Below are 13,484 nucleotides of genomic sequence, written 5' to 3'. Positions count from 1 at the left end.
AAATCAAACAAAAAATTTGAGCCTTAAACAGCTTCACAAAGGGATTAGATTGAATTTGTATTGCAAATGAGAAGGGACTACTGGCCTGATTGATTCCATCCCAGTCCTTCCTGTGATAACAAATGTCTAAAATGTGAATGATCCTCTAAATCAGCACAAATTATACTCTTTGGAGACTGTGTACAAAAGAGTAGATGAGGCGTTGTTTCGAGGAAAGCACTCAGAGAACCAAGCAAATTATTTGTGAGAATTGCTGACCTTTCTGCTCATTGCATTTTGCACTCTTAATGGAAATTGTTTCAAAGGGGGGGGGGGATATCTAATACAAATTATATGGATTACAACAACTGCACAGCATTCATCTTTTCACAATGTCAAAGATATTTTTGTCAGGAAATTCATTTGCCAACTGGCCCAAAGTCACCCAGCAAGCTTCCACAGCACAATGGGGATTTTAACTCAGATCTCTGCAATCCTATTTCAACATTCTAATCACTGCATCCTGTTGGCTCTCATGGCCTCAATATAGCAACTTGAGTGCTAAACGAGGATCTTGGAAAACCAGGAATTTTTAAAAATCCTCACTGTGCCATGGAAACCCACTGTTCAACCCCCCTCACAGGCTGACTGCGCAGATAAGATGGAGGACGAGAGAATACAAATTGCTTTAAGTCCTCATTAGGGACAAAAGGGCACATAGGCAAATAGTTATGATGCTACTTGTGGACTTGTTAAATTATATATCCTAAGAAGTCTCTCAAATGTTGTAAATACTTTAGTTCAAGATTACACAACAGGGTAACATGCAAGAAAGACAGTCTTGGAAGTGTGTCTACTGGATTTGGATAAGCACATTTTATTCTGAAACTCAGCAGTCCAAACAAAAGTTGCCAATATAATATAAATACAAAATTTTACATTGTTTTACAGCCAACTACATGGTATGCAAGAAGAGCAGCAAACCTCACAAGAGCAGTAGAACGTTGGACTTGGCAAATTACCATGACTACTCAGGGCATCATACTATGTTCACATATGCAGGGTATGTAGATGCTTGAAATTAAACTAAAATAGTGCAGAATGTCAGGTCTTAAAGACAGATAAGTATTTGTTTTTAACTTTTCCCATGCACACAACAGGGTGCTGCTTGTTTCCAGAATTAAATTAAGAAAAAGAAAAAAAACACCAACCACACTTGACAAGTCTCCAATTTGCAGAAATAGGTTTTTTAAAACTATCAAAAGGAATGAAACTATCAGGAAGCATAAAAACAAACATAAATAATAGAAACAAATGTCAGCCAACACCATAGGTTCAAGGAAATTCATGGAGTGTATCGCAGTATAAACCAGATATACTAATATTAAGACTGGGATTAAAACAGCCATACTAGTTCCATATGCCCAAGTATGTCTCAGAATGCTTTGTAAAGCAGAACTCTAACTCCACACAGTAAACCACTTTTCACATTATGGAGAATTTCAAAAGCAGTTTGTGTTATAGTTAGGGAGTCTGCTCTATACCAAGAAAAAAATTGGACATACCTAATGTAGCTCTTTTGATCCCTGCCTTTGATTATAACTCTAGATAAGAAAAATCCTTATTATAAAAAACACCTGCTCCAAATAGGGCATTCAATAATGGTGCCCTAATCTTATGAAATGCAGCAATGTGTGTTTGCCACTGTTTAAAAATAAAAACCCTTCATAGATCAGGATGTACACCCAACAGGAAAGCTTGCTGATACATTCACAGTTAACTTTGATGTAGAATTTTCAGTCTGAGTTGTGCAGTAAGTTTATTCCTTATGTACTGAACTCAATTTCAAAGAGTATCTGTCTACTCATTAAGGAGAACCTAATATGGCTTGTTCCCATGCATATGGCACTAAACCAGTATTCTCATGTTTCCAACATGCTAAAAAATTGACACAGGCAATATTATAAAGACATGGTTTCCTACTGTGGCATGTTATGCTGCCACCTTCTGGTTTACTGTTCATATACTACTTCAAGTACATAACAGTAGGGGGGGTTCTAATTACAGTGCATAAGATGGGTGTGCAAAATAGTTCTCAAATGCTGATTTTTCAAAGAGTTATGGTTTAATATCTACTGTATTAAAAGCATATTTTATTTGGGAATGTAAGTATATGACAGTGGAAAGAACAAATTCTTTTATTTTAATGATGTTCATTGAAGATCTTCCCCATTTTATCTTTAGAAGCATTTCAACTGTTCCTTGTTTAGTATACAAGGAAAGCTACACAGTTTCTTTGGGAACATTTAAGAGGTATTCAAAGATTTCGAATATATAACTGGTTAAATAATAATAATTATTATTATATAAAATAATAATCCCATGAAAAATAAGAGCTAGATATGAAGACTGGAAAGTAATGGGGAAGAGGTGGGAGAGAACATTTTTCTACCCTCCTATTAAGGATGAAACTGGATGCTTGTGTGTGTGTGTGATATGTTACATATAATCTGGTTTTAGGATTCAAATACAGCTAAACCCATATCCACAAGCTACTAACTTCTGGTGGTAACTTCCCTGAAATTTATAAGTATGTTTTCCAAGAATTCTAGTTCAGCTACTTTTAGAATTACAAAGATAAATCAGGTAGGGACAACAGAGAAATTGCTCTCCTTGTGTACTTTTCTCTTCCTGAAGATTGAGCCTGATCAACAGTGGATTGTAGCCAAAAGAATAACTCCAGTCACAGAATCAGTCTTTCTAGCTTCCCAAGCTATGTTCCACTAATGCCACTCATGGGGTGGAGATCAGAGAACTCTACAGACTAGCCTAAGACTGACCCTGAGGAAACAGACAAGAATCCATTCTCATGTTGTACATGCAACAACATTCTATTTGCAGAGCATAGTTATGCATTTATCACAATGCACCCAGTTGGGGCAGGTAGAGAGAAGTGGATAAGTTCTGCTCTGTAAAGCTTCAGTCCTTTGGTAGTGCTTTGAACCCTGCCCTAACTTGTGATGGTCATGGAAACCACCGCTTTTTGGTATACCAGATTAAATTAGTAAAAGGAGGTATCATTATATATTTTCTCTCCTAACAATTTATTTCCATGCAAATCTAGCCACATGTTGACCTATAAATTATTGCACACTTGAAAAGTAGGTTTTCATATGCATATTTGAATGGCCATGAAGGTTTGTATAATGAGGTAATCACAGCATTAGAGAAAAGTAGTTTTGACTGCTCCCTTGCCTGTCTAAGAATCTGGCAGCATTCACTCAACATCAAGTGACCCTAACAAGGAACAAGGAAAGACTATTTAGTACTGAACATTACCCTTCATATTAAGCATTCCATTCATTGCAGAGAAGCATTCTGTCCACAAGATGAAGGGCACACTAGGCACAAGCAGAAGAGCTACCCAATAGTTATCAGAAAACCTTGCATACTGAATGCTTCCAGCAATATCTGAAAATGGTTTGCACCTCTAGCCCACAATATACTTGCATCAGCACCAGCTGCAAGGGAAGCAAGCCTTGCATCCTTTGAACAAGGTTTCCTGCTGAAAATGGTAAAAAACTGTAAAAAAACCCAAAAGTCCAGCATGTGGGAATTGAGCATACTCCTGAATAATCCAATAAAGTGAACGGGCTTAAAAGGTCTTTACCATGGCAAACCTGAACTGAAATGTAAAAGGAAACGGACAATGTTACAAGCCAACAGTCACAAAGTGTCAAAGATGCAAATTTGTAAGGATCAAGTTGCTGCACAAATGCAAACATATATTCACTAACTTTCTTTCCTGGAAACATTACTTAGTTGTACTTCAGTAACATTCACTTAGAAAGTTGCCACCTCATTGTTTAAAACAGTGGTAGTTGCAGAACACGTCAATAAGTGTGATTGATGTCTTGTTAGAAAACAGAGGTTATTTTGAATGGATTATGTTCTTGGGGGGGGGGGGGAGACACACATATATAGCTAGTATGAGTAAGCAAAACCTGTTCTTCAATGTAGCAGAGCTTATATAACACTTAAAACTTACTTCCAACAGTCAAACATTACAAAAAGTTAAAGGTTCCACTTATACAGTCTTTCAGAAAGTGCTTCACAATGAAGCAAAGGAACAAAGCATAAGGGAATGCTTAAAATCTCTCTCCTCTTATTTATATCACCAGCCTTGATAGTTAAACTTGATTTTGACATGGGGGGAAACTCTATGCATTCACTAAATCCAGTAGCGTTTTAGTACTCTGGTTACTGTAGTTTTAACATTAAATAGTGCAGGAACAAGCCACCAAAAAAGCTTGTTCAGAGCTAGTGTAATGCTGACTGGCTGAACACTTGATAGCCTGCCCTTTAGGTACATACTGCTTCATTGGTTTTCAGGGATTTCAAGAGGCACTCTAAACATTCCAGCACACCAAAAGCCTAGCATTCAGTTTGCTAGCAGTCAACAAGGCCATAATCCAGAACACCAAAGTGTTTAAGTTCCATTGAAATCATTGGGATTTTGAGCATGTGTCCAAGAGAGGAAGAGCTGTGATCAGTTTCAATTTCAGGTGGATCTTCTTAAGGCTGTGTTCCCACAGGGAGTAAATGCTTAGGGCTATTAATACAATGTGCCCCTCCAGCACCAGGTATCCCAGTGATCAATATTATTGAAACTGGAACCACATTGAAAACCAAAGGGGAGAAAAGACATTTTCTACCTGCCCCCTCATTTGTACAAATGAAGGCCACCCCCCCCTGCAAAACCAAGGTCTCCCTGTCAGACCCCCTGAGATAGTAAAATGGGCAGCTTTATGTGAATCTTTCGTTTTATTTAGAACTGCAAAACTGAGTTTCACATACAAGTGATCTATGAATCAGCTTCAAAACTGACACAAGCTCACCCAAAAGTGTAGCATGCCTTGCAAAAGGAACATGCACTATGTCCCTCTGTGCACAAAGAAGTCCTGATGCCCACTGAACTGCATTAGGAGAGTTGACATAATTGGAGAAAATGTTGAAATGCGAGGCATTTGAAGGCATTGCCTTGGGAGCAGCTTCTTATTATCGCATTGTCAAAGATACCATCTGATAAGGCAGCATGATTGCCTACCACCAGCTTCTCAGGTTGTCCATAGCTGCTTTTTCTCAACAGGAGAAAAACCAATCTCCCATTCTACGAGTACATGGTCCACTGCAAGCTTTTGGTCTTCCTCCATCCCAGAGATAGCTGGTAGCATTGCTACCCATTGAGCAAGTAGACTACCACTTCGTAGGTAGCCATCATTATAGCTGTGTTTGGAATCTGTCTAATCAAATGTGTTGTCAGGCCACGATACAAAGAGCCATAGCCTTCTTCCCGCACAAGCAAAGACAGCGTCTGGAAGAAAGACCTGTATTTTGTTCCTTCTTCTCGTAGCCTTGTTCGTACAACCTCTGCATAAAAAAAGAAAAAAAGTGTATTATGATAACAGCTTCCAAATGCATAACATGAATAAATGAAAGGGAGACAATATCTGGTTACCACGGTGTATTTTAAAAGGATATTCACACATTCTTGGTAGAATTAGCATTAATTCCCTATTACCTTTAAATTTTATTCAGGCACTTTTGAGCCATGCTGTCTGACAACAGTATTCAAAAATATAAAGAGGCAATAATAGAATACAAATATGTTTCAGAGAACAGTAAGACAATTTTGAAGGTTTTGTGTATTCTACTGCCAACAATAAGGAATGCTTTTAAAAACAGCAGGGATGGTTACAGGCCACTTCTTCCAAATAAACAGCATTCACAACATGGAGATCAGTGACAGATAAAACACAGAGCAATCTTGTCATTCTGACAAGATTTGGGGGTCATAACTTTGACTTTGGGGGTCATAACTTTGGGGGTCATAACTTTAGGGATCCTGCATACTTTGGGGGTCATAACTTTAGGGATCCTGCATATCCAATCCTCACTAAACTTCAAGAACAGGTAGAGAAGAATCGGATGGAAGTTTCGTGTTTCTGGCTTATGCAAGATCCCTTCTATGCACCCCTGAACCTGCACCTGTCAGAATAAAAGCAGATAGGTACAGGAGTGCATAGAGTGCTGTGCAAGCTAGAGACATTGAAGTCACACAGAACTTTCCCCGGTTGCTCTTCTATGTGCCCTCCAAGTTGCTTCTTTGAAGTTATGCTAACATTTTGATTGAACAGAGACTGTCTATCTGGAAATATCTCTGCTCACAAATCAGCATGAACCTCCACAAACAGCTTGAAAGTTCATGCTGGCTAACCCAGCACAAACTTGAATTTGTGAATCACGAACCTCTCAAAATTCACCATGAACTTAGCTCACGAGCCACTTCATGCCCATTCTTAATGGAGAAACCATGGAAGGAGGACATCATAGTGCTGTGGGGGAGGTGGATGAAACCCACATCCTAACAGCACTCAAGCTGGGCAAACAACCCATGCATAAGTGGTATATATCAATTTTCCAAGCTGAATGATGCCAATGTATGATTGCAATATGTTTTTGTTAGCCGCTGATGAAAAGACCAATATTATGCTTTCAAAATTCTGGTTAATCAACAAACCTTCCTTACCATGTGGATAAGCTATAGAGGTGGCACAAGTTTTGGAAGTAGCTGCAGCCATCATCATGCCAACAAAGTCTGATGCTTCTTTCACTGATCCATCCTCCTCGTCCATAGCAGAAGCAGACTTGCATTCCAACAGCCGCCGCTTAATACTCTCATATATTACAAAGTGAATAACAGTCTCTGATATGCCTGCATAGGATGCAGACATGCCTCTATAAAAACCTTTAAATCCATCTGACCGATAGACTTTTTGCACACATTCAAAAGCACTCATCCTCTTTTCCCCACGATTCCTGAAATAAAGGAGAAGAAAGGTCACGAGACCAAATAGTTCCAAACGTTTTTCCAGGTTCTAACACCATGTGTCCTAGGGGCCGCTGCAAGGCCTTTAAAATGACTGGTTAAAGCAGGGGTAGACATACTGTGGCCCTCCAGATGTCCATGGACTACAATTCCCATGAGCCCCTGCCAGCAATGGCTGGCAGGGGCTCATGGGAATTTTAGTCCATGGACATCTGTGGAGGGCCGCAGTTTGGCTACCCCTGGTTTAAAGCAAAGCTTTCAAAAGCTAGCATCTAAAAAGGCATTTTGGCAAGCTGAAGTTTTAGCGAGCGCTCATGTCCATCTGGAGTAGAATTGCTAGATTTGAGTCCTGCACCTTAGATACAAGCTTTTGGGAATCTCAAAGCCCAAGAAATCTTGTTGGCCTCTTAGTTGGTACAGGACTCCAATCTAACATTTCAGGAATGTATTCAGAGTTCTATGGATAAGCAAAGGTGTGTTATGAATAAAAACAGAATAAAACTTGCGCTGAATCAGTGAACTTTCAGTAATGCCAAAATGTGGCTCTAGTTTTTCTTCCATTGAATTGCCCTGAACATCTACTTCTGAACTGCAGACAAAATAAAGTCCTATGAAAATAGTTATGTCACTCAAGGACCAAACTACAAACACAGTGCAATCCTGAAGAAAGGCCCAAATAGCCCAGGGAATATCTCTGATGCACTAGTGGAGTGACTCTTAGCACTACACTTTAGCCAGGTATAGATATGGCTAGATACACTCTAGCTAGGTGTGGACATAATGAGATAATCAATTCATGACATAATTTGGACAATAAAATCAGAGTCCAGAATCACCCTTAAGACCAACAAAGATTTATTCAGGGTGTGAGCTTATGAGTGCAAGCACTCTTTGTCAGACTATGAACTGCTTACATGACAGGGAATATATATTCAAGTGCAACTATATTGCACTCAAAAGCTCACACCCTGAATAAATCTTTGTTGGTCATAAAGGTGCTACTGGACTCTGATTTTATTGTACTACTTCAGACCAACACGGCTACCCATCTGAATCTGACATAATTATTATCTGCCGTCATGATATTGTGTTTTACGTTTTAATGGGTTTATATGGGATTTTATTGTTTTTATGAATTCTGTAAACCGCTGCAAGGCATTTGAGAGCGGCGGTATATAAATATTAAAAAAATAAATAATTTGGGCACGTTATTTGGACTGCATAAAAATCTGTACCCAGTGTGACTCCGGGTGGACTCTGGATCTTAGACATAACAGTGCCACCCCTTTTTAATGCTACAGCCATTAAAATGGTATTTAGAAAGAATTCTCTGGCATTATGAAAAATTTGGATCTCCCCCCACAATGAGTTAAAATGAGCCTGAACTTGTAAATGGTGGATGCATCAGTATGCAGAGGGGCACATGTATTTCCTTCTGTGGAACGTCCATAGGAAACCGAGCAGCACAGTGCTGCTTTTGTGTAGACAACCAGCCATCTCTGCCCTGGCCACCCTCAGGACTGTGCTGATCATAAGAGGATTATAAACAGTATGATCCCAATCATGGTTTGCAAGGCAACTGAAAGCCATAGCCTGCTGGATTGGCTGTAACTGCCAGAAGCCGAAGTAACCAGTTTACTCTCCATGCATGAGGGACTACATGAGTGAGCCTTTAGCTGCCTCAAGGTATGTTCACATAGTATTAAACTATAATTTACTGTTTCACTTGAACCAATTAATTTACACTCCTCGAAAGGGCTCTTACCTTGCTTCAAGTTGTAACCGGGTCTTTACTAGCCAAATTGGATTGGTTGCTGTGATTGCCGTAAAACCTAAACAAATATTTAAAAGAAAAGTTGACCTTGCTAATGTAACAAAAATAGTTTATTGAAAAGAAAAATGTACACAATAAAATGTGAATTGATGTGGACTTGCATTATGTTAATTTTTAAAACTTCTATAAGTTTATTACTTTTCATTACTTTTACAAGTTTACAAAGGCAATAAACTTTTGCATTATTCTAATTAGTATTTTAATAGATATAAGTACACAACTCATTTTTTGCCAATTTATTCTTACAAATCCTTTTTTGACACATTTCAGACAGAAAGATAGAAACTAGGCCAATTGAATTTAAATGCACTTCAAATAAAAGCATTTTGCAAGAGAAACTAAAGTCTGTGCAGAATAGTATCTGTAAATTTAATGTATTAATCAGCAATACAACTGGAGCATAAAGGAATGTTAACTGAATAAAACTACTTAATGTGGTACAGCTAAGATATACTTTACTATACATTAACACTCCAATACCAAACTATAATTAAGTAGGCTGTTACATTAATTTTCCCAATGAGTTCTATTTAGGATTCAAAAGCAAGGGCTGTTGGTTGGCCAGGAGTTGTTAGAGTAACAGTAAAGGTAAAGGTATCCCCTGTGCAAGCACCGAGTCATGTCTGACCCTTGGGGTGACGCCCTCTAGCGTTTTCATGGCAGACTCAATACGGGGTGGTTTGCCAGTGCCTTCCCCAGTCATTACCGTTTACCCCCCCCCCAGCAAGCTGGGTACTCATTTTACCGACCTCGGAAGGATGGAAGGCTGAGTCAACCTTGAGCCGGCTGCTGGGATTGAACTCCCAGCCTCATGGGCAAAGCTTTCAGATGGCTGCCTTACCACTCTGCGCCACAGTACTGCAGCATATTTACTATGGACTAGTTAGTATCTAGACAGCTATTATTCAGTGTCTTGGTAAAATGAACAACAACAGTATGATTCTTCTAGCACTTCTGAGATTAGATTACCTCTTTCCCACTGCACAATCACAGAAAATAGAACAGCCATGTGGGAATGCAGGTTTAGATAGCTGCAAAATTATATATAAACACTTCATGTGTCTGGCAGCACGTCTACAGAATGGACCTGTGAGATTCACAAGGTTTAAAATACCCAAACTATTGCCCCTTGTAAGACAGTACAAATCATACTCCCTTCCTATAGGTAATGGAAACAGGGAGTTGGGATGAGTGTTTGCTTCACTTTTAGCTACACAGCCACAGATCATAAGGCCACATCTGTGGACTCAACATAAACAATGAAGTATTATCTGCACACCAGTTTTTTTTTGGTCAATCTCCATTGGCATCCACACAAGGGGAAAACACTTGAATATGAATGGCCATAAGCTCAAAAACAGAAATGCCAAAGGATCTTAACTGTTTTAAACTTTGGTTAAAAGAAAAACTGGAAAATTCAAAGTTCCTGTCTCATGTTCTTAAATAGGAGCACTTACCTGCAGTATTTAAACTACTGCAAAGTGCTTCAAGTTAATTAGTAATATGAATTGCATTCACCAAATGCCCCATTCCTTCCTTCTTAAAGACCATTACTGCCAGCATGCAGGCTACCTATTCCAAGCATGAAAGTGTGATGCATAAAAGAGATCTCAATTTTTTTAATAGGATAAAACGGTAATGTCTTCTGTTGTTCCAAAAGGAACAGTATGTTTTATTTAGCATTAATCTTAATATACATTTTGCCAATTTAAAACTTGTTAAGCAGTAGAACTATACAAACTTTCAAACTACTCATGTCCAGTACAATTCTCCAATCAACCAACAACAACAAAAAAACTAAAATTGTATTTTATCAGGCCTGTCCCACTAGATTCAGCAGGACCTTCCTTCCAAGCCTGGACAATTATCAGAGGACTATGCAAGGGAAATGTCTGAGAAAAAGAAAACCTCAAAATAATATGACACCAGTAATATTTACTTCCTTTTATCATGCTCAACTGCCTGCTTGCATACTAATTAAGGATTTTTCCCCTTATATAGTTATAATAAATCAATCTTTTTAGTTAGCCTTCTCTGGCTTTTGCCTATACCCAAGAAATTATAAAAAGGGGATGTGCTTAGAAATATTAGAAGCTGAGATTTTTCTCTATGTATAGAATACTAGTATTGCTGAGGCCTGGGCACTATATTGTTTTCTGAAGATTTTACTTAAGGGTACATGCCTAACATTCCTAAAGAATCAAAATCTTTTGCACTGGTCATCAAAACTCAACCACTTTCTAATTAAGGGCCCTTTTGTCTACATAGAGAATTTCAAGACACTTAAAGCATTTTTTAAATTTTCAGTCTAAAGGAAATTAAAACTGAAGTGGATCCAGTTATTGTATACATCTGACAATGTAGATAAGTAGCACTTATTCCAATGAAACTAATACAATTTAGAAATGTTTAGCTGTGCTGCACCATAACCCATATTGGTCAGTTTAAGCTTATTTTTACCACGAAAATATAACCACAATGAAAATTTTTTTAATATTGTGATCCCTTCCACAAATTTAAAAGCAGTTTGGAAGAAGAATTATAGAAGGAAACATACACTAAACAGATAGCATGCACTACCAAGGCAAATTCTCTTTATGCAGCTGCTATGCCAATCTGCCAAAATGATTTTTAACGCAATCGCTTAGAGGTTCATCTGGAATACTACTCATAGGAATTTCCTACTAGCATGTATGGCTAGTGAGCACATTGGTAACTGGATAGCATATCTTCAGTGTTTAAATTAGGACTGATCTCTGAACATCCCTATTAATTTGAAATTATTTTAGGCCTTAATATATTCTGCAGCAAAACAAAATAAAACAGCTAAGATCCCAGGTGTCTGTATTAACAAAGAACATCAAAACAGCTGTGTTTTGCAAGGGAAAATGTGATGGATAATTGCACATGAATATGTTGTGTCAAATAATAGTGTATAAAAAGAAGAAAAAGACTATGGCAACAAATATGGTTCATTAATTACATGTTATTAAGTGCAGTTTTAAAATAAAAATCCTGCAACCTGTCAACAAGTGGTCTAATTCACCAACTAAGCAAAACACACAGTAGTGGTCTGTGAAAGGCAATTTTGGACCTTTCCAACTGCACTGAGAAATAATTTGGTGATGTTTTACAACAATGTAAACAATTGGAATTCAGATCTAAAGATTCCCTTTATGTTGGTTGTTTAAAGTTTAATAGCGATTACAAACCCACAGTGTGGTTCTTACGCTAGAGGCTGCAAGAGACGCTCAGTTCAGTACTCACGAGGTTTAAGTTAGTCCATATTTCTGCAGGAAGTGACCTGCGGATGGGGAGCATGAGATGACACGATCTCACTCTTTTCACGGGAGAAATGTACAGTAAATGCCTAAAATAGACACAGGCTTTTCTGTATCATAACAACAAGCAGTGACCTCATCAGACACATGTGATAAAACTGAATCCCAATGGAAGGATTTGTGAATCAGTAACTGTGAGATCTAACTTTTAAAAGTTTAGAACAAAAAAAAAAAAGGAAAAAAAATCAGGCCACAGGTATTTTTTAAGGTTTTGTAAAATGCACTGAGTACTGAAATTTCTGCCATTTGCAGCAGTTTAACCATTTAGTTTACATCCTGCAAGATACTTACCTGTACCTTTTTTGGGGGAAGAGGCCTATACCACTTATTTTAAAAAATGCTAACCTTGTCATAATTAGGCAGAAAAATAACCTTTTAACATTAGGCATTTTGTGCATGCCATTGCAATTTAGACACTTTTATACAAGAGGAAGACATACCTAATCACAGTATTGTACTACACGTGTTTTCCTTTCTTAGTTCAATGTGGGCTAAGAAGATATGTAATGGAGAGCAGAAAAAATATGGCTTGATGGAAAACCTTTCGCAAACAAATGTTAAATCTGACAAGTAATACTTTGGTGCTCTCCAAAATATAGCAAATCATAAGATGAACAGAGCAGTGTTGCTGTAGATCACATATTTAAAGTGACATATTTATTATAGGTGATGGAAGAACCATGTTTCCTATGCTACAACCTCTTCCAACTATATCTAGCATCCATCACCATAAACACAGGAATGCTTCATTGGTATTCACTCTAAGCGTTAATTTTTTTCTGCTAATATTCTTTCACAAAATATTAAGTCAGCACAAACAATCCCTCGAATATCAAAAATGAAAGTGCCCTTTCTTTTCTGCACCCAAACTACAGATCCCATTGACTTGAATGGGTTTCTCAGTTCACACAGTAGATGGTGGGCTCTTTCAACTGAGGCAATGGATTCCTGTGGGAATCACCTCTACAATGCAAAGGAGAAACAAGTTCTTAAAATACAAATGAATATTTTCTCAAAATAAATGCCACTTGATTTCTTTGTAAATGAAATATATTTTGCAATGCCAAATTGGGGGCTGGAAAGCCCCAAACCCTTCCTTGCTAATCCTGTTTGAAACTTTGGACTTTAGCTTAATTTTCCTACTTATATCCATCAACAACTGCAACATTAAAATAAGAAACTTCATTTAACTCTCAATCTTGTTCTGGAAGATATATCTGGGTTCTGCTATACCCCCTGGGACTATGAGAGAAAGACAAGGGGAAGGAGTTCAATATGCACAAAAAAGTACTTTTGAGAACTGTCTGCACAATTCTGCCTGGCACATACATCAAACTCCTAAAGGCAGAATTTTTGTAATCCTCTTGTCTGATGCATTACAACTTTGTTAAACTCAGCTATCATCACTCAGAGGAACTAGCTAAACCCAAGTTTTATTATT

General features: G+C 37.9%; 1 protein-coding gene across 2 annotated transcripts in view; it reads right to left on the bottom strand.

Annotated features, from left to right (window-relative positions):
- Positions 1-833: 833 nt before the first annotated feature.
- Positions 834-13,484, bottom strand: part of SLC25A36 (solute carrier family 25 member 36) — a 36,274-nt gene continuing 23,623 nt past the window's right edge. For both annotated transcript variants that reach the window (XM_077348940.1, XM_077348941.1), the window contains exons 5-7: positions 8,634-8,700; positions 6,569-6,858; positions 834-5,409 (exon numbers count right to left, since the gene is read on the bottom strand). In XM_077348940.1, coding sequence (XP_077205055.1) covers positions 5,216-5,409; positions 6,569-6,858; positions 8,634-8,700 — 551 coding nt within the window. In that variant the 3' untranslated portion in view covers positions 834-5,215. The remainder of the gene's footprint in view (positions 5,410-6,568; positions 6,859-8,633; positions 8,701-13,484) is intronic.

This window comes from Paroedura picta, chromosome 8 (genome assembly GCF_049243985.1).
Source record: "Paroedura picta isolate Pp20150507F chromosome 8, Ppicta_v3.0, whole genome shotgun sequence".
Taxonomy (NCBI): domain Eukaryota; kingdom Metazoa; phylum Chordata; class Lepidosauria; order Squamata; family Gekkonidae; genus Paroedura; species Paroedura picta.
The sequence above is the reverse complement of the archived record's forward strand: the minus strand, read 5'-3'. Positions and strand labels throughout refer to the sequence as shown.